Source organism: Lampetra fluviatilis, chromosome 2 (genome assembly GCF_964198595.1).
Source record: "Lampetra fluviatilis chromosome 2, kcLamFluv1.1, whole genome shotgun sequence".
Taxonomy (NCBI): domain Eukaryota; kingdom Metazoa; phylum Chordata; class Hyperoartia; order Petromyzontiformes; family Petromyzontidae; genus Lampetra; species Lampetra fluviatilis.
In genome coordinates this window covers 30,893,219-30,920,771 of record NC_136276.1, presented here as the reverse complement: position 1 = coordinate 30,920,771, position 27,553 = coordinate 30,893,219, and the positions used below count along the sequence as shown (strand labels likewise).

At 53.1% G+C, this 27,553-nt stretch overlaps 2 protein-coding genes and 1 non-coding gene across 7 annotated transcripts; all 3 read right to left on the bottom strand.

Moving 5' to 3' along the window:
* Positions 1-1,924: 1,924 nt before the first annotated feature.
* Positions 1,925-19,431, bottom strand: GALE (UDP-galactose-4-epimerase). 5 transcript variants are annotated; one of them, XM_078873887.1, is made up of 11 exons: positions 18,875-19,431; positions 13,987-14,154; positions 12,059-12,174; positions 11,075-11,188; positions 8,135-8,311; positions 6,721-6,834; positions 6,325-6,391; positions 5,217-5,302; positions 4,381-4,458; positions 3,882-3,996; positions 1,925-3,686 (listed from the first exon to the last, which is right to left on the bottom strand). In XM_078873887.1, exons 2-11 carry the CDS (start codon positions 14,132-14,134, stop codon positions 3,625-3,627), a joined length of 1,077 nt encoding a protein of 358 aa, XP_078730013.1. In that variant the 5' UTR covers positions 14,135-14,154; positions 18,875-19,431; the 3' UTR covers positions 1,925-3,624. The 5 variants fall into 5 exon arrangements, with proteins under 5 accessions (XP_078730013.1, XP_078730005.1, XP_078730042.1 ...); XM_078873879.1 differs by having other exon boundaries at positions 13,987-14,151; XM_078873916.1 differs by having other exon boundaries at positions 13,999-14,151.
* Positions 19,432-20,417: 986 nt separating this feature from the next.
* Positions 20,418-26,884, bottom strand: LOC144945372 (transmembrane protein 256 homolog). The gene is made up of 4 exons (XM_078873866.1): positions 26,559-26,884; positions 25,865-25,902; positions 24,370-24,450; positions 20,418-22,507 (listed from the first exon to the last, which is right to left on the bottom strand). Exons 1-4 carry the CDS (start codon positions 26,638-26,640, stop codon positions 22,361-22,363), a joined length of 348 nt encoding a protein of 115 aa, XP_078729992.1. The 5' UTR covers positions 26,641-26,884; the 3' UTR covers positions 20,418-22,360.
* On the bottom strand, positions 26,049-26,121 carry TRNAR-CCU (transfer RNA arginine (anticodon CCU)). The gene has a single exon. It is a non-coding gene; the product is annotated as a tRNA-Arg (tRNA).
* Positions 26,885-27,553: the final 669 nt, after the last annotated feature.

Below are 27,553 nucleotides of genomic sequence, written 5' to 3'. Positions count from 1 at the left end.
TAAATATATTTTAAATTAAATATTTTATTACATTTTTACTTTGATATATGTCTAAACTCTGAGGTTGCTATGATGAAGCCGTATGTGTTTTTAAAGAAGGAACTAAGTCCGACCAGGTGATCGGCAATTCACTAAGCACTGCCACACGTCTCGTTCTGTAAAACTATAAACGAAACTATTTCACGAAGTACGGCCCACTGCGCTATATAGCTCTTTTCAGAAGTGACCTGGCCACAAATGATAGCTCAACAAAGTGGCTTCTCATCACGTGCAAATTTAAAACAGCCAAATACTCTTAACCGTATATTTTTAAAAGTGGAGAGAAAAACCGGAGAAGTATCCAGGCTACCACGGGGAGAGAGACACGCCAACTATACAGGCCTCATGGTTCGGGATCGAACCCACAACGTCCTGTACACCAGGCGAGGTAGTTAACATCTCAATACTATGGTGGCCACCTGTGGCATTCGCGTAGGCACAGTGCTTGAGTAAAAACGAGTTGTGGAGGGGGGGGGGGAAGTTGATGGTGTTTGCGTGTTTTACCACAAGCATGGTGAATGCAAACTTGATGCCGTGCAGGGCTGAACGATTAATTGATTTCAAATCGCAATTTGAAACAATGCGATAACAAAAATCGCAAAGGCTGCGATTTTAAAAGTCCTATTACTTTCTTATTGGAATTGTTTCATTTATTATTATTCTAACTTTTTTTATTTAACTTAATTGTTCTCTGTTTGATTGTTCTATTTCAATTAAACATTTTAATAAATACATGTTGAAAGCAATTCATATCGTTCTCATCCTTGCATTAGAATGTATAGAGCAGTTCATATTTTGATGGTATCATGTGGTAATGCTTCATCACATGTTTTAAAAACCCTATTACACAGTGACTATTGACCTGAAGCTTGACTTAAACACTTTTAAATCGCAATGTCAGAAAAATCTCAATTAGATTTTTTCCCCAAATCGTTCAGTCCGACCTTGTAGTAAACACAATCGGTGTCTATTTGGTGTTTGAACATCTAAACACCACCTGTATTATTGTCGGAAAGGGTAAAGTGTTTATTTTTTCAATCACTCATTAACGTCACGTTCACCAAATTGAAGTGCAGAACCAAATTGAAGGACATGGAGGTTTGTTGTGTCTGCGTGTGTGCGCGCAGATCTTGACACGCCATTCGTTCACCAACCCGCACTGACCGGCGTCAAGTATGGCCTGACCCAGACTGTGTGTGGGGTCGAGGGAGGGGCAGCCTTCATAGGAGCAGTTGACAAAGGGCTGTGACTTATGAATGTCGTTCTTCACTCACCAGGATTTCCTTCCTCTTGTACGAGCACAATTAGCACCACTAAATAAACCAAGTTCAACAAAGATGGGGATAAAAAAGATAAACAAATCCGCTCTTATCTGGTCACCCCCCATCGAGCATCCATAACCCCCAAAAAAAACTTAAGTGACTTTCAGGTGCGCTCCAGTGACATCACTGCATCGGCACTGATTTCTCTTCACCGTTCGGTAACGTGAAAGCGTGCGACGTACGTTTGAAAGCGTGCGACGTACGTGTGAAAGCGTGCGACGTACGTGTGAAAGCGTGCGACGTACGTGTGAAAGCGTGCGACGTACGTTTGAAAGCGTGCGACGTACGTGTGAAAGCGTGCGACGTACGTGTGAAAGCGTGCGACCTTGTACGTGTGAAAGCGTGCGACGTATGTGTGAAAGCGTGCGACATACGTTTGAAAGCGTGCGACGTACGTGTGAAAGCGTGCGACGTACGTGTGAAAGCGTGCGACGTACGTTTGAAAGCGTGCGACGTACGTGTGAAAGCGTGCGACGTACGTGTGAAAGCGTGCGACCTTGTACGTGTGAAAGCGTGCGACGTATGTGTGAAAGCGTGCGACATACGTTTGAAAGCGTGCGACGTATGTGTGAAAGCGTGCGACGTACGTGTGAAAGCGTGCGACCTTGTACGTGTGAAAGCGTGCGACGTACGTGTGAAAGCGTGCGACGTACGTGTGAAAGCGTGCGACGTACGTGTGAAAGCGTGCGACGTACGTGTGAAAGCGTGCGACGTACGTTTGAAAGCGTGCGACGTACGTGTGAAAGCGTGCGACGTACGTGTAAAAGCGTGTGACGTACGTGTGAAAGCGTGCGACGTACGTGTAAAAGCGTGTGACGTTGTACGTGTGAAAGCGTGCGACGTACGTGTGAAAGCGTGCGACGTACGTTTGAAAGCGTGCGACGTACGTGTGAAAGCGTGCGACGTACGTGTAAAAGCGTGTGACGTTGTACGTGTGAAGCATTCTCTCTCTCCATCCGAGCAAAGCAGTCGGACAACACGACGAATGCCATCGACTGACGACTCGGTTCTCCCTGAACCATGCTGTGCGCCAATTAATTAAAGACAGTGTCGTTCAACCCGCCGCCAACCGACACGGCCAATGAGTAAGGTTTCAATCTTGACTTAAAGCTTTCGTGACTGCAGGAATTCATATTCCTTGGGTCTTTCGGCAAAGCCACGTAGATAGAAAAATAATAAAAATATCACGACGTTTCGATCGCAACACAAGCAGTCGCCATCAGGTGAAAAAATAGCGAGAGAGCTGCTGAGGCAGGATGATATAAAGGTTTGAGATGTGTGTAGCCCAAGGGTCATAAGCGAAGTGGGAAGGGCTAGTAAAGAAATGTGCATGTCAATGTAAGATCGGAGAGCCACCGCCACATCAAGGAAAACGAGCAATGATGGCTGTGTTAGTGAGACATTTAACCTGTTAATGTAACACCAGAGAGTCGAAAATAACTACTACACATCACAGCCAGTTATGACTTATCATGTAAACACCACCAGCGAAATGTCACGGTACTGGAATTGTAAATTTCGTGGGTTTACTCTCCAACACACCGGTAGTGTTGAAGTAGCAACTAATCAGCACGTTCTGTTTACGTGACAAACCTCACTAATTGGCTGTGTCGGTGGTGGTGGGTTTCACGACACATTTACGCAATCTAACCCAAAAAAAACCTCTTATTTTGGATATTGGTCACGAAAAGCTGACGTGTTACACTGAAAAAGGAAGACTTAATAGTTGCCAATACGGGAGTCGCTTTTTTGCTATGACTCATGCCTGCAAGTTTTGAGCAATCGCCTAATGATCAATGTGGCCGTTTTGTTCAAGAGGGCGATTTCCTAATAGCACCACAACATAACGCTGAAGTTTAATTTACTTTGGATCAACGTTACTCAAGTTATCGTGCCGCACCCCCCATCACAGATGGACGGGGCGGATAGGGGAGCGCTTTCAGCCTTTGCTTTTACGAAGCAGTGGCAGCGACTGACCACAACGATGTAATTAAAGCCACACCTGAAAGTCACACAACAGTTTGTAGTTTCCCACTAATTATTGGATTGCCTGGCCCTTTTAAGGCCGGAGTGTGCCACATGTCAAGATATATACGATGGGCCGTGTAGGATAATGCCTCAATGTAAGGTTTCACCCCCCTTTCAGCAGTGGTACATTCCACGTGTGGTGGAGGATTATCGAATGCTGCGATTGTGGAAGGTACCACTTCTGACTTGGGGGGCGGGGTGGGGGTGTGGAAGGTGACATTTGCTGTTGCACCCATTACGGAGTGCTGGTGGCGAATCCTTGCGGGTTCTGCAACTGCCATCTCCAGAGATCTTTACCTGCAATACACAGGGACATCACCACATCATCAACATCCTATCACAATTACCATTGCTACCATCAAATCACCATCACCGCCACAACTGTACATAGGTGTGTGCACATGCACGTGACTGCATGCACACGTATACACGTGTACACCGCGTGTACGTGCGCTTTTGTGCGTGTGTGCACGTATGCGCGCGTGTGCGTACACATGGTGTCGAGGTCTCTCTCCGCTTTCCACCCGAGCTCCGTGTGTGCGAGCGCGGGGTCCGCGTAGCACGACCCCACGTCGCCCTCGCGCCGAGGGGCCACCACGAACTTGACCTGGCACGAGCACCGCCGTCGTTACGCACGATGACGACGACACCGACGACAATACTGACGTTGACAACACTGACGACGACACCAACGATGACAATACGAACGACAACACCACCACCAACACTACCGATGACGACGACACCGACGACGGCACCGACTCGCTGAGACTGCTCGTGTCTCCGTAGCGCCGCCACCGTGAATGTACAATGCCAACGTGGCGTAGCGCCTCGCCCCACGCGGCCCCCCTCCCACCTGTTACAATCGCTACCAGTGAGCGTCACGGCTCGCGACAGAGCGACCGACACGGAGGGTAAATAAACCGAGATGACGGCGATGACAATGACGTGTGCGTTTATACGACGGTGATGACGGCGACGAATCCCCCACCTCCTTGCCGCTCGCTTTCTCCATGGCCTTCACCATCTGGAGCACCGAGTACCCGACACCTGTGCCCAGGTTGTACACCTGGGGAGGGCGAGGGAGCACGCACACACACACACACACGGGTTTTACCAGCAGCATGCGTGGGTGGTTAAAGTGGAGTGTGTGTAGTTAAAGTGTTATCTTGTTTGACCAGGTGAGAACTTAAGGGACCCAGGTTAGAGTAGTCTGATTTGCAAGAGTGACATGGGTCACCACAATGACAAAAGCAGAGTAAAAAAAATGAAACTACAGCAATGAAGCGAATAGAAATCGGAGTAAAAACAACCACGTACACGTGACAAATGAAAAATATGGCACCAATATACATAGATGTGAAACAATAAATTTCGTGTCGGATGTAAGTTGACCCGGATATTATTTTAGACTGATCGTAGCACAATTGAGGTTCAGGTACAGAAACAGTGATATCAAATGTGTGGATTGAGCTGTGTGCGATTAGAGCAGTGGTGCAGTAGTTAGCGCACTGCGACAAACCTGACGACCTGAGTTCAATTCCCGCTCGCAACCAAACACAGTGGCGAACGTTTGAAACGGTCCTTGGGTCTCCCCCAGGTCGACTCAGCCTCAAATGAGTACCCGGTGCGGTGTGCAAACATCAGCACTGGGGAGACAAAGGCAGCCGAGGGTGGCGCTGACCACCCACCCCCTCACGTGTGCCGTGCCGGCCTTCATAGGTGCTACTCGCTAGCAACACTTGCCCCAGCAGTCTGTTGAGGCTACACGGGGGATCTTTGTCTTTGCACGGTTGTTGGTGCGGTGAGCGCGGTGTGACCTCTCACCTTGCACCCGCACCGCTCCTCCAGCTTGCGCAGAGCGGCAATGTGACCCTTGGCAAGGTCAACCACGTGGATATAGTCTCGCACTCCTGCGTCAGCCACAGCCGCAACAGGACAACGTCACTATGAGACCTCCTTTACCAGTGGCAAAATATAGTAGTAGGTTTTTACCCTTTAAACTGGTACAAAACTGACACCTTTATACAAGGCATAGTGAGCTGTTTTTGAGTTGTACACCTTTTGGCGTCATCTGGTCCAACACCAATGGAGACTAGGCTCTAAGGAAAGCTGTCTCGGGTGTGGACCAATCAACTTCAAGGACAGTGCATATTATTATCATTATCAGAGTTGTTTCTTTTTGTTTGCATTTGACTGCTTGTGTTGTGGTTATTGCAAACATGATGCCTTGTATAAAGGTGTCAGTTTTGTACCAGTTGAAAGGGTAAAAAACTACTACTACAGGACAACGTCGTCAACCAGGCCGCAAGCCGACGCCATCAACAACCACCACAAGTTACTAAAACCGCGCGCCCGCCCGCACGGCAACAACTGCATCGCCTGTTGATGCTGGTTGTAATTACCGGCGAAACGTCGTACTCGAATTGTAAAAGTCGTGGTTTTATTCTCCAACGCACCGGGTGTGCTCAAGTAACTAACTGGCACGTTTGGTTTATGTTTTGAACCTTACTAATTGGCTGTGTCGGGTGGTGGCGGCTTTAACGACACATTTATATTTACGCGATCTAACCCCAAAAAAACCTCTTATGAACTGCGTGATTTATCAACGACCTCGTATCACACGGCGATCACAGCAACAACCACGCGAGTCAACAAGCGCAACTGTGAGTGAGCATCCAGACGAGTGAGGGAGCGAGTCGGTGAGCGAGCGGGTGAGAATGCGAGTGAGCGCACGTGAAGCAGAGCGTGCCAGCGCGTGAACGAACGAGCACGTGAGTGAGCGGCCGTGAAGCGGTGAGCATGTGACAAAGAGTCGGCCAGCGAGCGAGTGAATGGGCGAGCAAATGTGCACCAGTGAGCATACAAGTGAATGAGCGAGCGCGCACGCGGGCGAAGAAGTGTCAACTAGCGGGCAAGCGTGCGCCTTACACACCCGTGCCGTCCGGCGTGTCGTAGTCGTCTCCGAAGACGCTCAGGAACTCGCGACGACCCACGGCGACCTGTGGCCAGTGGCATGGGGAGAGGCACGGGGAGACACGCAGAGGCATGGGAAAGCATTAACAATACCATAACAATAAAAACTCGACACTGCAACTCAGATTTATCCAAACTTGGCAACTTTTCTGTCCAAGGCAAAAAAAAATCACCAACGCTTCCCCTGGCATTGCCACAGCAACCGGTGCTGCTCTGAATAACAGCCCAACAGCACGAACCCACTAACGCAACCCCCACCCCTAACCCCCCATCCCTGACCCAACATTCCTGGCTGACGATGATGACAATGACGATGATAATGACGATGATGATAATGACAATGATGACCCCTGACCTGCGCCACGTAGGGCATGAGGTTGTTGGGGATGCCTTGCGGGTCCTCTCCGATGCGGCCGGACTCGTGGGCCCCAATGGGGTTGAAGTAGCGGAGGATGACGACGTTCCACTCCTGCGGCAAACGGAACGGCGCCACCGTGAAGATCCGCCCGCTCGGGCATAACGAAGCGTCCGCGAACCGCACTCTTGGGAAGCGTGAGGGGGGGTAGGGGGGGGGGCCGTCCGTGCGGCAACGTACTCCCCCGGTGAGCGGGACACATTCGTGCCTCGCTTCAGAAGCTCAACGCGTCACGCGTGCGGCTCTGGACGTTTCCGTACGTTCGCGGCAAACCCGGTAACCAGGGTGCGTTTATCGTTTTCTTTCATTCGGTTTACGCTTAATGGGGGAAATAAATTAGGGTTTTAACAGCAACGCAACTCGCAGCCTCCGCCAGCCTCACCGCCCTCACCGCCCTCACCTCCCTCACCTCCCTCACCGCCCTCACCGCCCTCACCGCCCTCACCGCCCTCACCGCCCTCACCGCCCTCACCGCCCTCACCGCCCTCGCCGCCTTCGCCGCCCTCGCCGCCCTCGCCGCCCTCGCCTCCCTCGCCTCCCTCGCCACCCTCGCCTCCCTCGCCACCCTCGCCTCCCTCGCCGCCCTCACCTCCCTCACCGCCCTCACCACCCTCGCCTCCCTCGCCTCCCTCGCCACCCTCACCTCCCTCACCGCCTTCACCGCCCTCACCGCCCTCACCGCCCTCACCGCCCTCACCGCCCTCACCGCCCTCACCGCCCTCACCTCCCTCGCCACCCTCACCTCCCTCACCGCCCTCACCGCCCTCACCTCCCTCACCAACCTCACCAACCTCGCCACCCTCGCCACCCTCGCCTCCCTCGCCACCCTCGCCTCCCTCGCCACCCTCACCTCCCTCACCGCCCTCACCACCCTCACCTCCCTCGCCACCCTCACCTCCCTCACCGCCCTCACCTCCCTCACCGCCCTCACCGCCCTCACCACCCTCGCCACCCTCACCTCCCTCACCAACCTCACTAACCTCACCACCCTCGCCACCTCACCTCCCTCGCCACCCTCACCTCCCTCACCGCCCTCACCACCCTCACCGCCCTCACCACCCTCACCGCCCTCACCTCCCTCACCAACCTCACCAACCTCGCCACCCTCGCCACCCTCGCCTCCCTCGCCACCCTCACCTCCCTCGCCACCCTCACCTCCCTCACCGCCCTCACCACCCTCACCTCCCTCGCCACCCTCACCTCCCTCACCGCCCTCACCGCCCTCACCACCCTCACCGCCCTCACCACCCTCACCACCCTCACCTCCCTCACCACCCTCACCTCCCTCACCAACCTCACCAACCTCGCCACCCTCGCCGCCCTCGCCACCCTCGCCACCCCCGCCGCCCCTCACCGGCTGAGCGCAGCACAGGTCGCGCAGGATCTCCTCGATGAAGAACTTGCTCTTGCCGTAGGGGTTGGTGCAGCCGCCCGTCGGGTGCGTCTCGCCCAGCGGCAGCTTCTCGGGGACGCCGTACACGGTGGCCGAGCTGCTGAACACCACGTCACGCACGCCGTGCGCCTTCGCCACCTGCCGAGGGGGGGGGGGGGGGGTAGAGGGGGGGCGGGGTAGAGGGGGGGCGGGGTAGAGGGGGGGGGTAGAGGGGGGGCGGGGTAGAGGGGGGCGGGGTAGAGGGGGGGGGTAGAGGGGGGCGGGGTAGAGGGGGGGCGGGGTAGAGGGGGGGCGGGGTGGAGGGGGGGGGTAGAGGGGGGGCGGGGTGGAGGGGGGGGAGGTAGAGGGGGGGCGGGGTAGAGGGGGGGCGGGGTAGAGGGGGGGGTAGAGGGGGGGCGGGGTAGAGGGGGGGCGGGGTGGAGGGGGGGCGGGGTGGAGGGGGGGGGTAGAGGGGGGGCGGGGTAGAGGGGGGGCGGGGTAGAGGGGGGGCGGGGTAGAGGGGGGGCGGGGTAGAGGGGGGGGGGTAGAGGGGGGGCGGGGTGGAGGGGGGGGGTAGAGGGGGGGGCGGGGTAGAGGGGGGGCGGGGTAGAGGGGGGGCGGGGTAGAGGGGGGGCGGGGTAGAGGGGGGGCGGGGTAGAGGGGGGGGGGTAGAGGGGGGGCGGGGTGGAGGGGGGGGGTAGAGGGGGGGGCGGGGTAGAGGGGGGGCGGGGTAGAGGGGGGGGGTAGAGGGGGGGCGGGGTAGAGGGGGGGCGGGGTAGAGGGGGGGCGGGGTGGAGGGGGGGCGGGTTAGAGGGGGGGCGGGGTGGAGGGGGGGCGGGGTAGAGGGGGGGCGGGGTAGAGGGGGGGCGGGGTGGAGGGGGGCGTGGTTGGGGGGGGCGCGGGCCACCACGATCATCGTCATCGTCATTACCATCGCATTGACAAACATTACCACCACTGCCACAACTTAACATACAAACCATAATAGAGGTTTTTTTGGGTTAGATCGCGTAAATATGGAAATGTGTCGTTAAAATCGCCACCACGCGGGTGGTGGCGGGTTTACGTCACCACCAGTGGCGGGTTGAGCGACACATTTTTTTAAAATATATTTTCGTGATCTAACCCAAAAAATCTGTATTAAGGATATTGGTCGCGAAAGCCTACATGTTAAGCTATCATATACACGACCATCATCATCTCCACAATCAACATCGTCATTACCCACGACCAACGCCATCGTCACCCTCTACCGACATCACAACTCGGAATGACCACACCCCTACACGGTGTCGCTTGTCCACCGCTAAACCATTTACAATAACCCGCCACGTATATATCACACAGCAGATCGGTGTAATTAATTGTGCATCTGTTTCACAATCGTAACAATTGGTTCGGGAACGCGATTCTGACAGCTGTTGTTATTATAGCGCTACGATTTATATTATATTCCTGCGTAATCATCAACCATTTTTTTTATTGTGGAAAATAAAACTCAGAAATACCGGCACGGGGTAAACAAAACTCCGTCCAAATCCTCGGCAGGCTTTCTGCTCTTCTCTAACGATCGATCCTCGTGCGTTGCGTGCGTACGTGCATGCGCATCTCGAACATACGGAGTCGGTCTACGAATCAATGACGAGGCGCGCCAAGACGATGGCGCAGAGCGGAGGAGCCGTGCGGCGCAGAGGTCGCAACCGGGTACCCGATACCCGTACCCTACCCGATACCCGGCTACCTGTACCCGGCCGGGTACGGGTACCCGTTTGCGACCCTGGTGCGGCCGGGTACGGGTAAGGAATCAAAACCCGTTTGCGACCTCTGGTGCGGCGGCAAGAAAGGACAGAGCGGCGAGACGGTTTGGAAACGTTCGAGACGCGGATGTGGAGAAGGAGGAGGGTGCATGGGGAGCGAAGCCGATGAAGAGCTCTTGAATGACATCGACGATAGAAAGGAACGGTAAGCGAAGGACAACACCTGAAGGAGAGAGAAGAACGGGACTGGACGCGTTGACGGGCGAGGACCGTTGGCAGATGGAATTACGGTGGGGCATGAGAACGAGCGGGTCGCTGGCGGTGCTGAAGGAAACGGGGGTGGGGGGGGGGGGTAACGCAGAGGAGGGAGGAGAGCAGAGAGCAGAGACGGATGGGGAAGATGGCAGCCGAGGACCGGGCGTTTGCTAAGGCAGAGCGCTGGAGAGGAAGAGGAGTCACACAACAACAACAACCGCCATTCGCCACTAAGTGGCGGTGACGTCACCACGGCGCTTGTGCCAGGCTAGGTGCACGTTGAGGCCACGTGAATTGTCGAACGCCCGCGGGCAGGAGGTCACGGGGCAGACCCAGCAGGTGCCACGGGTCGACTGACTGAGATGACCGAGATGACTGGTTGATGCACCACCTGTGCCCCCCTACTGTGCCCATTTGCTATGCTTTAGCCACCCGACGCTCCGTTCATTGTTGTGAGCGTCACACACACAAACGAGCAGACACGGGTTGCATACGCACGCTCGCACGCGCGAGTGTCTGTGTGTGCCAGCGGTGTCAAGATCGGCCTCAGTGGAGGAGGCTCGTGAAGGACGTTACTTGGCAGTTGGAGGCAGTCGCCCTCCAACAACAACGGAGGGCGGAGGAGCGACGCTCGCAACAACGAGCGGAGCGCCGGGTGGCTAAAGCACAGCAAGTTGGCACAGTAGGGGGCACAGGTGGTGCATCAGCCACTCATCTCGTTCATCTCAGTCAGTCGACCTGGTGGCACCTGCTGGGTCTGCCCCGTGGCCTCCTGCCAGCGGGCGTTCGACACTTCACGTGGCCTCAAGGTGCACATGGCCTGGCACAAGCGTCGTGGTGACGTCACCGCCACTTAGTGGCGAATGGCGGTTGTTGTTGTTGTGTGGCGCCCGCTCCAGGCTCGGTGTACCTGCAGCAGGTTGAGCGCCCCCGCCACGTTGACCTGGTAGTAGCGCAGCGGCTGCTCCACAGACTCGCCCACCGCCTTGAGGCCGGCGAAGTGGATGATGGCGCTGAAGGAGTACTGCGTGTGCCGACAACCACAATAACAACAACAACATCGTGAATCACCGCAGTGAGGGAATGCCGAGTGGACCAGCACATCGACAATAAACAACATCAGACAATGGTGAATGCTATCGGTGAGTGCGAGTGTGAGGTGAGCGTGAGGTGAGTGTGAGCATTAGACGAGTGAGGTGAGAGGTGAATGGTAAAGGGGAGGCGAGTGTGAGGTGAGTGCCATAAGTGAGTGTGAGGTGAGGAATGAGGTGAGTGTGAGGTGAGGAGTGGGTGGTGAGGAGTGGGAGGTGAGTGTGAGGTGAGTGTGAGGTAAGTGTGAGGTGAGTGTGAGGTGAGGAGTGCGAGGTGAGGAGTGTGAGGAGTGTGAAGTGAGTGTAAGGTGAGGAGTGTGAGGGGTGAGGAGTGTGAGGTGAGTGTGAGGTGAGTGTGAGGTGAGTGTGAGTTGAGTGTGAGGTGAGTGTGAGGTGAGTGTGAGGTGAGTGTGCGGTGAGGAGTGTGAGGTGAGTGTGAGGTGAGTGTGAGGTGAGGAGTGTGAGGTGAGCGTGAGGTGAGTGTGAGGGGAGGAGCGTGAGGTGAAGTGAGGAGTGTGAGGTGAGTGTGAGATGAGTGTGAGGTGAGGAGTGTGAGGTGAGCGTGAGGTGAGCGTGAGGGGAGGAGCGTGAGGTGAGGAGTGTGAGGTGAGTGTGAGGTGAGTGTGAGGTGAGTGTGAGGTGAGTGTGAGGTGAGTGTGAGGTGAGGAGTGTGAGATGAGTGTGAGGTGAGTGTGAGCTGAGTGAGCCGAGTGTGAGCTGAGTGTGAGGTGAGTGTGAGGTGAGTGTGAGGTGAGTGTGAGGTGAGTGTGAGGGGTGAGGAGGAGTGAGAGGCGAGCGCTTGCCTGGCTGAAGAGCTTCTGCAGTGCCGGCTCGTCCATCATGTCGACCTCGTGGAAGGCGATGTTGGCCCCCGTGAGCTCCCTCACGCGACGCAAGCTCTCGGGCTCCCCGCCGGGACCTGACGCGCGATAACACGCAACGCACACGCAACGCACACGCGTGACGAGCTGGCGAGGCTCCATTGAGCCCAGCGGCTCGGTGACACGGACGGTCACAGCCCCGGACTGGCGGCAGTGTTTGCAGAGGGGGTACCTCTGTGGCTAGAAGATGTTAACTACCTCGCCCGTTGTGCAGGAGGTCGTGGGTTCCATCCCGACCCTAACGCCTGCTGCTGTATATTTGGAGTTTGCGTCTCATCATCATCACAGTGGCTAGGAGATGTTAACTACCTCGCCCGGTGTGCAGGAGGTCGTGGGTTCCATCCCGACCCTGACACCTACTGTCTACTGTAATATTTGGAGTTTGCGTGTCTCTCTCTCATCATCATCATCATCGTGGTGGCTAGGAGATGTTAACTACCTCGCCCGGTGTGCAGGAGGTCGTGGGTTCCATCCCGACCCTGACACCTACTGTCTACTGTAATATTTGGAGTTTGCGTGTGTCTCTCTCTCTCGCCCTGGGGTCATGTGGATTTTTCGCCGGGTTCCTCCGGTTTTCCCCTCCACATTTAGCATCAACGTGCGTTTAGAGTGTTTGGCTGCTATAAATTTCCACGTGATAAGCCACTTCGTTGAGCTATCAATTGTGGCCAGGTTGCTTCTCACGGGGAGGTAGGGGGTTGTTTTTGCCTGGTATTTACACACACACATACACTAACATACAAACAAGGCACACCACACTTAATCATTTAGCAGACTGATCCTCTCCGACCTAGGTACCTTCGCTGGTGACACTGCCGCTATGGTGTCAAGCAAATCCTGGGATGATCCTTGTCCTAAGCTACAGCGAAACTTTGACTTTAATCCCACAGCACCCTATTGATCTCAGCCTCCCCTGCCCCTCCGCCAAAAATGGTGGCATTCAGACGATCAACAAATCGAACTTGTGGATAAAGTTTAAATATCTCAGTCATCCCCGACCACAAGCTGCGCAAAAAATCACACTCGCAGAGATTTAAAAAAAATTGGCTTCCTGTACAGAATTAAACTTCTGCATTCCATCGCGACTACGAGTGGCTATCTGTAGCGCCACTGTACCTTCCCACCTTAGGGACCATTGTGGTGTTATTTATTTATATACTTGGTGTAGGCTCGGCACTAAACAAACTGGTTCCATAGACCCACTCCCGCACTCCCGATTTACCCTCGATAACCCCTACCCAGAACCCATCAGTCTGCACTTTGAACTCTCGTGTGTGAATGTTGAACTTCTTTCACACCGTACGAATCGTAGGTTCGGAGGAAGAATAAACTTAGCAGCGATAAAGAAATACAGAAATCCGTCTTCAATCTTGCTTTAAAAGTGGAAGAGCGTTCAATGAAGAGGCTCAAGACAATGGCGCGGAGCGGAGCCTTAACGGACTGTTGTTAGTGAGCACCTATGAAGGCCGGCACGGTACACGAGGTGGTGGGTGGCCAGGACGATGCCCGACCGCCTTTGATGTTTTTACACACTGCAACAGGTACTCATTCCGTGACAGTTCCTATGATCACTGTTTCATTGCCTTCATTGCTTTATTTTGGTGATTTCACATATTCACTTTAAGATTTTTTCTTGTTCATTTTTTTATTTTTTGTTTGTTGCGGTTGCACCCGATTCAAGAGCTGAATGGCTCACAGGGCTTGTACCTAATAAATGAACTTGAACTTGATTTGAGGCTGAGTCGTCCTAGGGAAGACCCAGGTCCGGTTTAGATAATCGTCACTAGTGTTGGCCGTGAGCGGGAATCGAACTCGGGTCGCCGGGTTCGTAGCGTAGTGCACGCACACACCGGCGTGCGCACCACGGATGGCGTTGTGGAAGTTGTCGATGACCACGGCGGAGTAGCCGGCCTGCGCGAGCTCCACCAGCGTGTGGCTCCCGATGTAGCCGGCTCCGCCCGTCACCAGGATCGTCCTCTTGCTCCCTGCCGCCGCCATCGTCGCCGCTGCTGCTGCTGCTAGCCGGCACAAAGCAGCACGCCGCAACGACACGCGCGCACGCACCTCCGATTAGCACGGCTGGCTCCGTACGGTGCGAAAGAAATTCAACATACGCACGGACACACACGCATGCGTGGACACACGCCAGAGGTCGCAACCGGGTACCCGATACCCGTACCCTACCCGATACCCGGCTACCCGTACCTGGCTGGGTACGGGTACGGGTACCCGTTTGCGACCCTGGTGCGCGTACGGGTAAGGAATCAAAACCCGTTTGCGACCTCTGACACACGCGCACACACACATGAGCCACGCAGTTAGATTTGTTTCCTTTCATCACATCTGCGATGTATGGTACATCCCAACAATGACCTCGTTGTACGACGTTACAGCTCTTGCGCGGCTTTATTTACAGAGCTGTGTTGGCGCGGTTCGTATTTTCCAAAAAAATCTAATTACGTGTCCTCCCTCCCCACCACCACCCCAATTGTATATCCCAAGTGTGATATCGGCGTCACGGTCACGAGAAGTACGAATCCCGTCTGTAATTGTTAGGGTGAAGAGCGCCCAGCTTCCTGCCTCTTTGTACTCAAAAGCATGAACCGTAAAGCAGTCGAAATGACCGATGACCCAGCTCTCACCGATTCACTCCAGCCACTCGCTCACCTACGGCTCTTCTATCGCGACCGCCACGGTTGCGGTACCGGTGGACTTTCACTCGTTGATTCCTCGAACCATGTTGAGGACTCGGTCTGCCAGACTGACCGTTTCGTCTCAACCGCACTGTGTTCAACCAGCACCGCGCAGAGCAGGTCACAACTCGTTCACTCACCCACTTATTCACCCGCCCACTCACTCGCTCATCGACTCACTCGCTCACCCACTCACTCGCTCACCCACTCACTCGCTCACCCACTCACTCGCTCACCCACTCACCGCACGACAGGTCACACGTCACAACACTTCTCTTTATGCCTCATTCCCCCCATTGCTCAACTTTCCAAATCCCTCCCACCGTCTCTTTTCCCAGAATTTTCACCAACCTTTTCCCAATTTAAGAAACGTATTGAAAGCTCGTATCGATCACACCTTCAATTGTGCTGCTTGGCTTTTTGTTGCAACGCATCATCACCATCTCGCTAGGGATGATAACAAATAAAATGGTACCAATTTGTGCAATTTAATATGTAGACTTTCACGACCGATATTATGATTCATACTCTTTGGTTCTTTCGGTAAAGTATATAAATCTACCTACGTGACTTTGCCGAAAGAACCAAAGAGTATGGATTCCTGCAGTCACGAAAGCTTCAAATCAAGATTATGATTCATAATTGATATTTGGGTAATATCGTGTAAAAAGAATGTCGCTACGCCTCCTCCATCTGACACGGCCAATTCGTAGAGTTGTCATGTGCTCAACATGCCACTTTATTGCGGAGAGCCATCTCACGGCATTTAGCAATTGGGTGGGGGACGTTTCACCGCCCTTCGTGACGAGCATCATCAGGCAGTTGGCAGAATTAGTGGAAGTCAAGAGCCGCAGGTCCCAAGCCGCTGACCGACGGAATCGACCCAAATGCAAACACTATGGCGTTGGCTGTCAGCAAAGATGACAGTTATACATACATCTGTGTGTGTGTGGGTGATGACCAAAGCACCTTCATAGGTGCTCGCTAACAGCACTTGCCCCAAACAGTCTGTTAAGGCTATACGGGGTGATCTTTGTCTTTGTCTTTGCGGGCGATGACCTAGGCCCTGCCTTGAACAAAAGACGTTAAAGATCAGATGACATCACGATAATAATCCGTGTAAGTACCCCCCTCTACGTGGCACTGTGCTCATATTTGCTTTTTTTTTGTTTAAATGCCAACTGCCCATTCGAATACAAGGAGAGGTTTGTAGCGTGCGTTGGGGCGGCCCCTGACGACACGTGCCACCTTCTCAAGGCCACGTCACGTGTCACCTTCTCAAGGCCTCGTCACGTGTCACCTTCTCAACGCCACGTCACGTGGTCGCCTCTCAAGGCCACGTCACGTGGTCACCTCTCAAGGCCACGTCACGTGTCACCTCTCAAGGTCTAGGTCACGTGTCACCTCTCAAGGCCTAGGTCACGTGTCACCTCTCAAGGCCTAGGTCACGTGTCACCTCTCAAGGTCTAGGTCACGTGTCACCTCTCAAGGCCTAGGTCACGTGTCACCTCTCAAGGTCTAGGTCACGTGTCACCTCTCAAGGCCACGTCACGTGTCAGCTCTCAAGGTCTAGGTCACGTGTCACCTCTCAAGGTCTAGGTCACGTGTCACCTCTCAAGGCCACGTCACGTGTCACCTCTCAAGGTCTAGGTCACGTGTCACCTCTCAAGGTCTAGGTCACGTGTCACCTTTCAAGGTCGAGGTCACGTGTCACCTCTCAAGGTCTAGGTCACGTGTCACCTTTCAAGGTCTAGGTCACGTGTCACCTTTCAAGGTCTAGGTCACGTGTCACTTCTCAAGGCCACGTCACGTGTCACTTCTCAAGGCCTAGGTCACGTGGTCACCTCTCAAGGCCTAGGTCACGTGTCACCTCTCAAGTTCTAGGTCACGTGTCACCTTTCAAGGTCTAGGTCACGTGTCACCTCTCAAGGCCACGTCACGTGTCACTTCTCAAGGCCTAGGTCACGTGGTCACCTCTCAAGGCCTAGGTCACGTGTCACCTCTCAAGTTCTAGGTCACGTGTCACCTTTCAAGGTCTAGGTCACGTGTCACCTCTCAAGGCCCACGTCACGTGGTCACCTCTCAAGGCCACGTCACGTGTCACTAACCACACGGCCGTGCGGGGTTGTGGGGGGCTCTATTTGACCATACTTCACCACGCCGGTCAATGCTGTTTGCTGAAGGCAGTGATCACTGACATCCGTATCACAGTACAACAGCCGACGTACGCATCGTTAAACGATTCCGAGTGTGCACTCATGTACATGTTTCAATAGTTTGGCATCAATTGCGGTCAATTGCTCGTCACGTGTCCAAAAAGTGACGTGCTCCCCCCCAGAACCCGTGACTTTTGTTTCATAGCCGCGCTCACGTGTGGCGAGTTTAAATATCGTGGTGAACATTTCATCCGGCGACCTCGCCGAATCCATCGCCGCGCGGTTATATTAACCCACGTGCCAAACGTGGATAATGTGTAACTTGATTACAGTCCAGCGTTAAACATTCGACTATCGGCAAAAACATCAATGAATGGGCATTGTTTGTTGACGGCTACAACACTGGCTGAGTCGTGTGCGGGAGGGACGCCCAGAGACTCTTTATGAGTGGGCAATATCAAATGTTAGGGGTTAGATCGCGTCAATATATTAATGTGTCGTAAAACCCGCCACCACCCGACACGGACAACTAGTAAGGGTTGTCACGTTAACAGAACGTGGCCAATTCGTAACCGGAACAGCACTAACCGGTGTGTTGGAGAGCAAAGCCACAACGTTTACAATCCGAGTACGACGTTTCGCCAGCGATTACAACCGGCTTCATCATGCGGACAGCCACATTTATTCTTACTCACTTAACCACAGAAATACATTCTATGGATTCATAAAGTTTGTTCGCAAAAAAGCCGACGTAGTGTTGGTAAGAGAGCCACCCCACCCCGCTTAAAGCGTTGTTCAGTCTCGGCAAAAACCAAAATGGCAAATGACTCGATGTCAACCGAGGATCAATGCAAATCGCATCGATGTGTCATCGATGTGTCATCGTAAAATAACGACCCCATCCGAGACGGATCGTGAGCCGGGTTCTGTGCCCTGCCACTCGGCTGAGCCGACGTTTTCGATGCAATTGCCACCTCCCCACGTGCGTATTGACCCGCAACAACTGAAAATGTTTTTTCATTGTAAATTAAATTTGGCGTCTAAGAGTTTTGGCCTCTCTGTTGAGACGTTAAAACACCAAACAGAAACCTTTTGCAAGGATTCCCGTCTGCATTAACCAAACACACAGTACTTGGGGTGAACGTGCAAACACAAAAACACATGCTCTGGTAGTAAATGCATTGTCTTTGAAACTGGTTGCTCTACACTAGAGACATTATATTTCGATGCTGACAAGAAAAGGTCCCATGTTATAAAAACCTTCTGCCGGATGTTACAAACCCCCCACTGCGTTCACTCTTCACAGGGCAGAGGGGGGGCAAATCCCTTACAAGTCCCCCCACAATTTCTCTAACATTATATATATTACATTATATATATTACAATATATATATTACATTATATATCACACACACACACAACATCTCCGTGAAACGAAACAAGTGAACCGAGAAATTCGCTTTCCCCCTTACGGGAGGGCATCGACCCCGGCACAGGCAGTCACCACCAACAAAGACAAAGGTCCCCCGTGTAGCCTCTAACAGACTGCCGGGGCAAGTGCCGTTTGGCGAGTAGCGCCACGCCCGGCCGCCTTTGTCTCCTCCGAGCGGCGATGGGGTTACAGCACCGCAGCGGGTAAACTCGTTTGAGGCCGAGTGGACCTAGGGGAGGTGGCTCCAGGACCGGTTCAGATCATCGTCCACTGGCGTTATACGATACAAGAACTGTAACGGCAGACCCGCATCTGTGTGATTACACTAATTTGGCGACCTTGTCACTGCGGCCTTAAAAGAACACGGATAAAACAGGCGACGTTTCGGGAAATGGCCCTTCTTCAGAGCATGTGATGATGACGACGGGCCGTATGTCGGGTGGGTACGTTCACGTACCTGCGAGACGTGCAAGATGAATTCAATGTCAATACAGCAGCGCACGAAGTGACCCCGAAAACAAAAAAAAACTTTGTAATGTTTGTCCGCGGTAGGTGAACAGTCGGGGTTGGTAGGTGGTGAAAAGTCGGTGGTAGGTGAAGTCGGTGGTAGGTGGTGAACAGTGGGGTTGGTAGGTGAACAGTCGGTGGTAGGTGAACAGTGGGGTTGGTAGGTGATGAACAGTCGGTGGTAGGTGGTGAACAGTGGGGTTGGTAGGTGAAGTCGGGTGGTAGGTGGTGAACAGTGGGGTTGGTAGGTGATGAACAGTGGGTGGTAGGTGAACAGCGGGGTTGGTAGGTGAACCGTCGGTGGTAGGTGAACGATCGGGTTGGAAGTTGACCAGTCGTGTGGTAAGTGAACAGTGGTGAGGAAGGTGGTGACCAGTGGTGTGGCAGGTGACCAGTCTGGTTGGAAGGTGAGGAGCGATGTGCTGGGAACGTCGGGGCAATGAGCCCTGTAGCCACGTGTCCCTCCCCCCCACGTCGACAGCAGCCGCGGCGCTTCCGGGGTCCGGCCTCGGTGACGTCGCCGGACGCCGTAATCGCCGTTTTAGCAATCGTCAGCGTGGGGTGTGTGTGTGGGGTGTCTGTGTGGGGTGTATGAGGGGTGTGTGTGGAGTGTGTGTAGGATGTGTAGTGTGTGTAGGGGGTGTGTGTGTGGGGTGTGTGGGGTGTGTGTGTGGCGTGTGTGGGGCGTGTGTGTAGGGTGTTGTGGGGTGTGTGGGGTGTTTGGGGTGTGTCTGGGTGGTGTGTAGGGTGTGTGTGGTGTGTGGGTGGTGTGTGTGGGTGGTGTGTGGGTGTAGTGTGGGTGTGTGTCGTGTGTAGGTGTGTGTGTGGTGTGTGTGTGGGTGGTGTGTGTGGTGTGTAGGTATGGTGTGTGTGGTGTATGTGTGGTGTGTGTGTGGCGTGTTTGGGTGTGGTGTGTTTGGTGTGTGTATGGTGTGTATGTGATGTGTAGGTGTTTGTGGGTAGTATGTGGGTGTGTGTGGTGTGTTTGGTTTGTGTGTCGTGTGTGTGGTGTATGTGTAGTGTGTGTGGTGTGTTGTGTGTGTGGTGTGTATGTTTTGTATTCGGTGTGTGTGGTGAGTGTGTGTGCTGTGTAGGTGTAGTGTGTGTGGTGTGTGTGTGTGGTGCTTGTGGTGTGTGTGTGGATATTTGGCCTTAAGAAAAAAAATAGAAAAAATAGGCGACGACGTTTCAGGCAATGGACCTTCTTCACAGCACGAATGGCTGCATCGCACCGTTTTTCCTCACTTGAGAGATATAAGCTCGGGTTTTTTTTATTTGGAATCTGAATTTTTTTAAAAATCTGAATATTTATTGATAATGGTGGAATCCGATGAGCTACAAACTATACATATTCTGATTCTGAAAGTATATATTTGGTGCGATGTAATTTTCTCGATCAAGTGATGCATGCTCATTACACCCCGCTAATGCTTAAACACAAATACAAGGCACGTCGAGTCATTATAATCGTTTTGTAAGTATTTATTGGGTGAATGGGAATGTACAATTCCATCAATGGATCTCGGGTCATGCGAGTGTAGTGCAAGTCTAGTGTTGTAAAGGACAGACTTCTAAACTTCTTTATAGCACACACTGTTTATTATCTTAATACAGTCCCTATCACACTAAGGGGTTAATGGTCCCTTCACCCGTTACCCTCAAAAGGTACAGCATCCGGACCTTGCAGGCTGTCTAATCTCCCTGCTCTCCCAGCGTCCTCTGGCTGGACCTAGGGGATCTCTCCCCGACCACTGGTTACTCTGAGCCCTCGCCCTGATAAGGGCTGGAGGGCTTGGTCCAGGGTCCTAGATGTCTTCGGCCGACTTGGGTCTTCGTGTAGCAGAACTGGCCAAGAGCTCTCAGCGCTCTGGCTTTTATTCCTGTTCGTGGCCGGGTTGTCCAATCCCCGGCCACCTTGTGGGACCCTCTGATTGGTCCTTCCCAATCTGGCGTTTGGATCCTACCTCACCCCATTTGACCCTGACCGTTTGATTGAGCGGGAAACCCTTGTTTACGATCCGCTCTCTCACAGTTTGCGAACAGCGAGTAGTTAACACCACTACACAAGGACTGTCGTTGACCAGCCGATTCCAATCAAGACCCGATTCTCTACCCCACCGTATTGCCTGCCATTGTGGGCACAGCAGCGCCTCTCGTGCCTGCAGAGACCCACGAGAACCGAGCTCGCACGACAGATACGATTCGCGAGTAATCGATTCTTGCGTACGCTGGGTCATTACATCATCATCAGTCAAGATTTGTCAGACTGTTCAGTGCTGTTAGCGAGCACCTATTAAGGCCGGCACTGTGCACAACGGGAAGCATTTTGTCTCCACAGTGCTGGAAGTTTATACGCAGCGCCAGGTACTCATTTAAGGCTGAGTCGACCTAGGGGAGGCCCACGACTAGTTCGGACGATCATCGCCGGCCGTGAGCGGGAGTCGGAACTCGGTTCGCCAGGTTCATAGCGCAGCGCGCTAACCACTGCACGAACGCTCCCACACATACACACACATGTCACACACATGTCATACACATGTCACACACATGTCACACACGCGCAAATGTCACACATTAAACAGTCCGTACCTTGGAGAACAGGTCGTAGCATTGAGCAAACATTTCAATAAGCAACATTTCCAACATGTTTAGCCCAATAGGATTTCATTCAACAACAACAAAAAAATCCATCAACTTCCACGCATTCTAAAAGCTAGCACCTATTAATTTGCCCGCGGCACACGCCGAGGGAAGAGAGAAGAGAAGGAATGGGAATTTAGACGAAAATTACGGGAAACAGAATGGAGAAACGGGTGCCTAGGGGGTCAGGAGAGATGGGGGGACAGAGAGAGAGAGGTGGAAGAGGCTGCATCAGGGCCTTGATGAGCGACCGGGCAAGCCGCTTCGTTGAACTATCATTTGTGGCCAGGTCGCTCATGAAAAATATCTTTATAGCTCAGTGGGCCTCACCAGGTAAAATAAAAAGTTTAGTTTATGTAAAAAGTAGTTTGCTTTAAATATGGGTACACCTACTTCTTCGAAGATGTCTGGCTGGCGTGGAAAAGTAGGCCAAATACCTTCCAGAGGGGCTCTCTAGAGCTCCCTCTCGGAGTCCCTTCCGCCAGCATTGACGTGAGCAATAAATTGCAGGGCTGCACCTTTACACTTTACATTCTATGCATATTTTGAATCACTTGGGGTAAGTGGCATTGTTTGGTCGGTGCGTGCCAGATTCGTACAGCCGAGTCGACAGCGGGCACAAGTTTGGGGCACGTCGTCCTCTCTCCGAAGCGTCTCATAATCCAGTGAATGCGTCACGTCGAACCGCGACCTACAAGCCGCATCTCCTACACCGGCAAGCCCCCCCCAACCCCCACCGATCACCACCTCCTGCTCCCCCCTCCACAGCAGCGGGGATGGTGTTGGGGGGGGGGTCTCAGAGAACCAAAGCGAGCCAGCCGGCGATGAGGCACATGCCCCCGAACGGCGTGATGGAGCGCACGCGCCCATCGGCCAGCCCCAGCGCGTGCGCGTAGCAGCTGCCGCAGAAGAGCACCGTGCCAGCCGTGAGCAGTGAGCCGGCCTGCGGACAAAGGCCACCAATTAAGAACCGGCCACCAGTCTCGCGTCATGCACCACACCGCAGCCGACGTCATTGTCACACTTTGATCATTCGTTTCGGTGACGTTTAAAATATCCACCGTGTGGCTGCTGCTCCTGGAGCGGTGTATTTGCAAACGTGCACCGTGGCCAGAGGTCGCAAACGGGTTTTGATTCCTTACCCGTACCCGTACCCGGCTGCACCAGGGTCGCAAATGGGTACCCGTACCCGACCGGGTACGGGTAGCCGTTCCCTACCCATACCCGTACCCTACCCAAAATGAGTGACAAACGGTTACTCACCAGTGACTCACGGCCTACCCGTACCCGGCCACACCAGGGTCGCAAACGGGTACCCGTACCCGTACCTGGCCGGGTACGGGTAGCCGGGTATCGGGTAGGGTACGGGTATCGGGTACCCGGTTGCGACCTCTGACTGTGGCTATCTAGTGGGGCGCCACGGTGGTGAGATGTTAAACACCTCGCCTGGTATACAAGAGGTCGTGGGTTTGATCCAGACCCTGACGGCAACTGCTGTATGTTTGCATGTCTCTCACTTTTAGCCCCTCCTCTCCCAATACGTTCCATTCATTGGCTACCACATTCTGATAAGCTCCCCCCCCCTCTCCTCTCCCGTAACTTGTATTTAAGAACTTGCATCTTGGAATCCCAGCCTCACTTGATACAGCAAATTTGGCTGTGACGGTCCCACCTGATGACGGAGACTTGTGTTGCCTCCGAAACTTCGTGATTTTTATTATTTTATTTTTTATTAATTTTAATTTCATTTTTTTACCTACGTGACTTTACCGAAAAAAACTAAGAGTATGTCTCTCACTCACCGTGGTGGCGTGGATTTTTCTCCAGGTTCCTCGGGTTTTTCCCACCACGTTTAGAAACGTGTGCTTATAGTATTTGGCTGCTATACATGAACACGTGATGAGTCACTTTGTTGAGCTATCATTTGTGTGGCCAGGTCACTTCTGGAAAAGAGCGATATAGCTCAGCAGGCCTTACCTGGTATATTAAAATAGTTTGTTTGTTTTAGTTTATAAAGATTACTGGGTCAAGTGCTCTGTGCAGGCATCTGCAAAGGCCGGCACAGCACAGGAAGAGCGAGGGCGGCCAGCAGTACGCCCCACCGCCTTTGTCTCCCAACTGGTGATGTATATGCACCGCACCAAAAACTTATTGAAGGTTGGGTCGACCTAGGGCAGGCAGGGAATGTTGTGAAGCTCCCGTCCCGTGGGCGTCGAGGAGGTACCATACCCCTGGCTCGCCAGGAGAAGGCGGTACAGCAAGCGGACTGATCGCCATCTCTTTCCGTCTGTACGGGGGATCGAGCGTTGCCCCATCGCGCAAGGCGTGGGCTTTTCTCTGGGGCCTCCTGTTTCCTCCCCACGTTGTATGATAAACGCAACTCGTCGCCATTAATCGGCTGAAAACATTACGAACATAATGAGCCAATAATGTCTGTGGGTAACGCGCGTGACGTCACTCCACGTCGACCAGCCCCCCACATTAATAATCATGAACAGGTGGGGTCCTCCCACCTCATTAATAATCATGAGCGGGTGACGTCACTCCACATGCCACACCCCTCCGCAATAACCATTAGCAGGTGACGTCACTCTACATGGGGCAACCCCCCCCCCCCACCTCATTAATAATCATGAGCTGAATAATTTTTCTATTGAATATTTCAGATTACTGCAATATACACCCGTCATTGGACAGGCAAACAAGCTAGTTTGAAAATAAAAAACCCAATGCAGCAGTAGGAACCCTCCTGAAAAAGAGGGCGATCGGGCCGGGCAGGGGGGGGGCAGCGTGGGGCACCCTCACCAGGATGGGCCGCCGACAGTGTGGGACTCCCAGCAGAGCCAGCGTGTGGATGAAGTGGTAGCGATTCGCGGTGTCGTACGTCTGCGGAGCACGAAAACAACAAAAAACACAAAATATATCTGAGCATTTGCATTGATAATAATGCAGTAATATAACAATAATATTAGAACAATAACACTCTGGAAGCCAGACTGATTGAGAGAGAGAGAGAGGGGGGGAGTGTTTTCAGCTATAAGGCATATTTGGTCAACTGCAATTAAATATAATTCGGTTCAGTTTAATTGGTGACGCGGGTGAGTAACATGCAGTCGTAGGCTGCTGTGCAAGACAGATCAGTGGAGTACCTTGTAAGATAAAAAAATGTGGGTCTTTCGGTAAAGTCACGTAGATAGGTTCAAAGAAAATAACAAAAAAATTACAAAAAACTACGACGTTTCGATCACAACACAAGCGATCATCATCAGGAGGCCTTTTGTTAGTTTTTTGTTATTTTCTTTGAACCTATCTACGTGACTTTACCGAAAGACCCAAAAATATTAATTCCTGCAGTCACGAAACCTTTAAGTCAAGATTTTACATTGTTAGCATTCGCGATAAAAAACAATTAAACAAAGCACATTTAATCGCATCTCAAACATTCCAAAAGGGTCCCCCTCCCTGTGTCTTAAAAGGTAACCCAGCACCTGGCCTGCAAGGCGACATTAGTTTGTCAGTAGGGGGCGATGATTGCTACGTGTAAATTCAATCGAGTGATTTTGCGCCGTAATATTTCTAACTTGGTCAACGACGTCGGCAGGCGATGGCCTACTCTTGCGGACGACGCCACTGGAATCTTTGGCGTCCACTGTGGAACAGACGCTGCATGTCTACGGCTGACACACCCTGCAATGTTAACCAGGGCCACCTACCGGATTCGAACCGCGAACCTCTGCAACAAGCGATACTCTGTGAGGTGAGCATGCTAAGACTGGGCCTTGTGACCGCCTCAACCACCACGGAGGTACAAAGTACACTGATCAGTGATAACCCTATATTATACTGGTAGGAACCTCCTGGTTACACCAGCCCACATGGGATTATTGTGTCCGTCGTGCATGGAGGGGCTGGGTGGGAGGGGCTGGGTGGGGAGGGGAGGGTGGGGAGGGGCTAGGTGGGGAGAGGAGGGTGGGGAGGGGCTGGGTGGGGAGGGTGGGGCTGGGTGGGGGGTGGGAGGGGTGGGGCTGGGTGGGGAGGGGGCTGGTCACCCCGTGGTGCCCTTATAAAACTCAACGTTTAACCTACTCACGCCGGCTTGTGCCCACCCTCACAATCGGGAATATTTTCGGAATACACCACGCCGCCGTTGACCCTGGCCATTGACCGAGCAACCCAACGTTCCTACCAGCTCCCACCGCAGGAATGTGTTTGTACCCTGTACTGTATTCAAATAATCCCTTATCGTCAAGACTATTCATGGCTATAATGCAGACACTGGTGGTGGCGCTGTAGCACAAACCTGTTGCTGATTTTCGTCGGCTTGACCCAACTTGAACGCTGCGTTTGGAGACAAAGGAGACAGCAGAAACACAGCACTCCCGAGTTGGCATCCGAGCCGTGGTTAAGGGGCGTTCGACTCGTGGACGAGACACTTTTTGTGCGAATTGGGTAAACTAAAAAAAATAGATAACATCCACGTGGTTTACCCCAGATGGGACTCGAACCCACAATCCCTGGCTTAGGAGGCCAGTGCCTTATCCATTAGGCCACTGGTGCTACGCGCAGACAGACACACACCTACTGCACTCATACACAGAGACAAAGATCCCCTCCGTGGAGTCTTAACAGACTGTTGACATTTTTCGATTTAAAGCTTTCGAGACTGCAGGGATTCATATTCTTGGTTCTTTCGGTAAAGTCACGTAGAAGGTAAATAATAAAATAACAGACTGTTGACACACAAGGCCAGGTACTCATTTGAGGCCGAGTCGACCTGGGGGAGGCCCAGCACCGGCTCAGATAATCGTCACCGCGGTGCCGTGAGCGAGAATCGAACTCGGGTCGCCCACCGGGTCTCGTAGCGCAGAGGCGCTCCAGCAAAGGCTCCAGGAGCAGTCAGCATCGAGTGGCAGTGGCAGTCACAGCCGCGCCTGTGCCAGCCTAGGTGCCGCTTTAGCCAACACGCAACAACAACATCAACAACTACTACTCACTGTGGGCATTGTAGGCGCCTGCCGAAACCGCGAGAGCTCCCGAGACCCCAGCGAGCCGCACGAAAACTCTGCTCGCGGTCATCTCAAATGCCCCCTACCCGGTGGTAATGCCCTCAAATTGAACGTTGCGATTGACCCAGATCTTGACCACCCCACCTCTCTTTTTGTGTGGCTCTTTCCTCACGGGGCCTTAAGGGGTCGGCGAGAGGGGGGGGGGTGAAACGGCCTGGGCAGAGAGGGAGAAGACAAAGGCGGTCGCTCGCTCGCTCGCTGCGCTTTGCGACCTTCCCCAGCGCGGAAGGCAGGAAGCGCGTGCAGGGAAGGAGGTCACGCGGAAAAAACCACGTGGCCACACCACGGATTGAATCGTCACTGCGCTCATCGCTGGCTTTGGTGAGGCAGCCATCTAGCATTGGATTGGTTTAAGCTGTTCACGACGATGGCGATTATGGCACATTTTTATACTCATCACTGGCTTGGGGTGGCCTCCATTCGGTAGCGGATTGATCAAGGTTGATCGTGATAATTACGGCACATTATTACACTCATTACTGGCTTGGGGAGGTCTCCATCCAGCAATGATTTGATCAAGGTTGATGATGATAATCATGGTACATTACACTCATCATTGGCTTGGGGAGGTCTCCATCCAGCAATGATTTGATCAAGGTTGATGATGATAATCATGGTACATTACACTCATCATTGGCTTGGGGAGGTCTCCATCCAGCAATGATTTGATCAAGGTTGATGATGATAATCATGGTACATTACACTCATCATTGGCTTGGGGAGGTCTCCATCCAGCAATGATTTGATCAAGGTTGATGATGATAATCATGGCACATTACACTCATTACTGGCTTGGGGAGGTCTCCATCCAGCAATGATTTGATCAAGGTTGATGATGATAATCATGGAACATGACACTCATTACTGGCTTGGGAGACATCCATCCAGCAGTGGCTTGACCAAGGCTGATGACCATCATAGCA

Excerpts from the sequence above, each read along its gene's own strand:
- LOC144945372 (XM_078873866.1), bottom strand. The coding sequence starts at position 26,640 with ATGACCGCGAGCAGAGTTTTCGTGCGGCTCGCTGGGGTCTCGGGAGCT. Across the intron at positions 25,903-26,558 it reads AGGCGCCTACAATGCCCACA|CGTTCAAGTTGGGTCAAGCC; the intron begins GTGAGTAGTAGT and ends CTCCAAACGCAG. Across the intron at positions 22,508-24,369 it reads ACTGTCGGCGGCCCATCCTG|GCCGGCTCACTGCTCACGGC; the intron begins GTGAGGGTGCCC and ends CTTTGTCCGCAG.
- GALE (XM_078873887.1), bottom strand. The coding sequence starts at position 14,134 with ATGGCGGCGGCAGGGAGCAAGAGGACGATCCTGGTGACGGGCGGAGCC. Across the intron at positions 12,175-13,986 it reads CATCCGTGGTGCGCACGCCG|GTCCCGGCGGGGAGCCCGAG; the intron begins GTGTGTGCGTGC and ends ATCGCGCGTCAG. Across the intron at positions 3,687-3,881 it reads GAGAGACCTCGACACCATGT|GTAAAGATCTCTGGAGATGG; the intron begins GTACGCACACGC and ends TGTGTATTGCAG.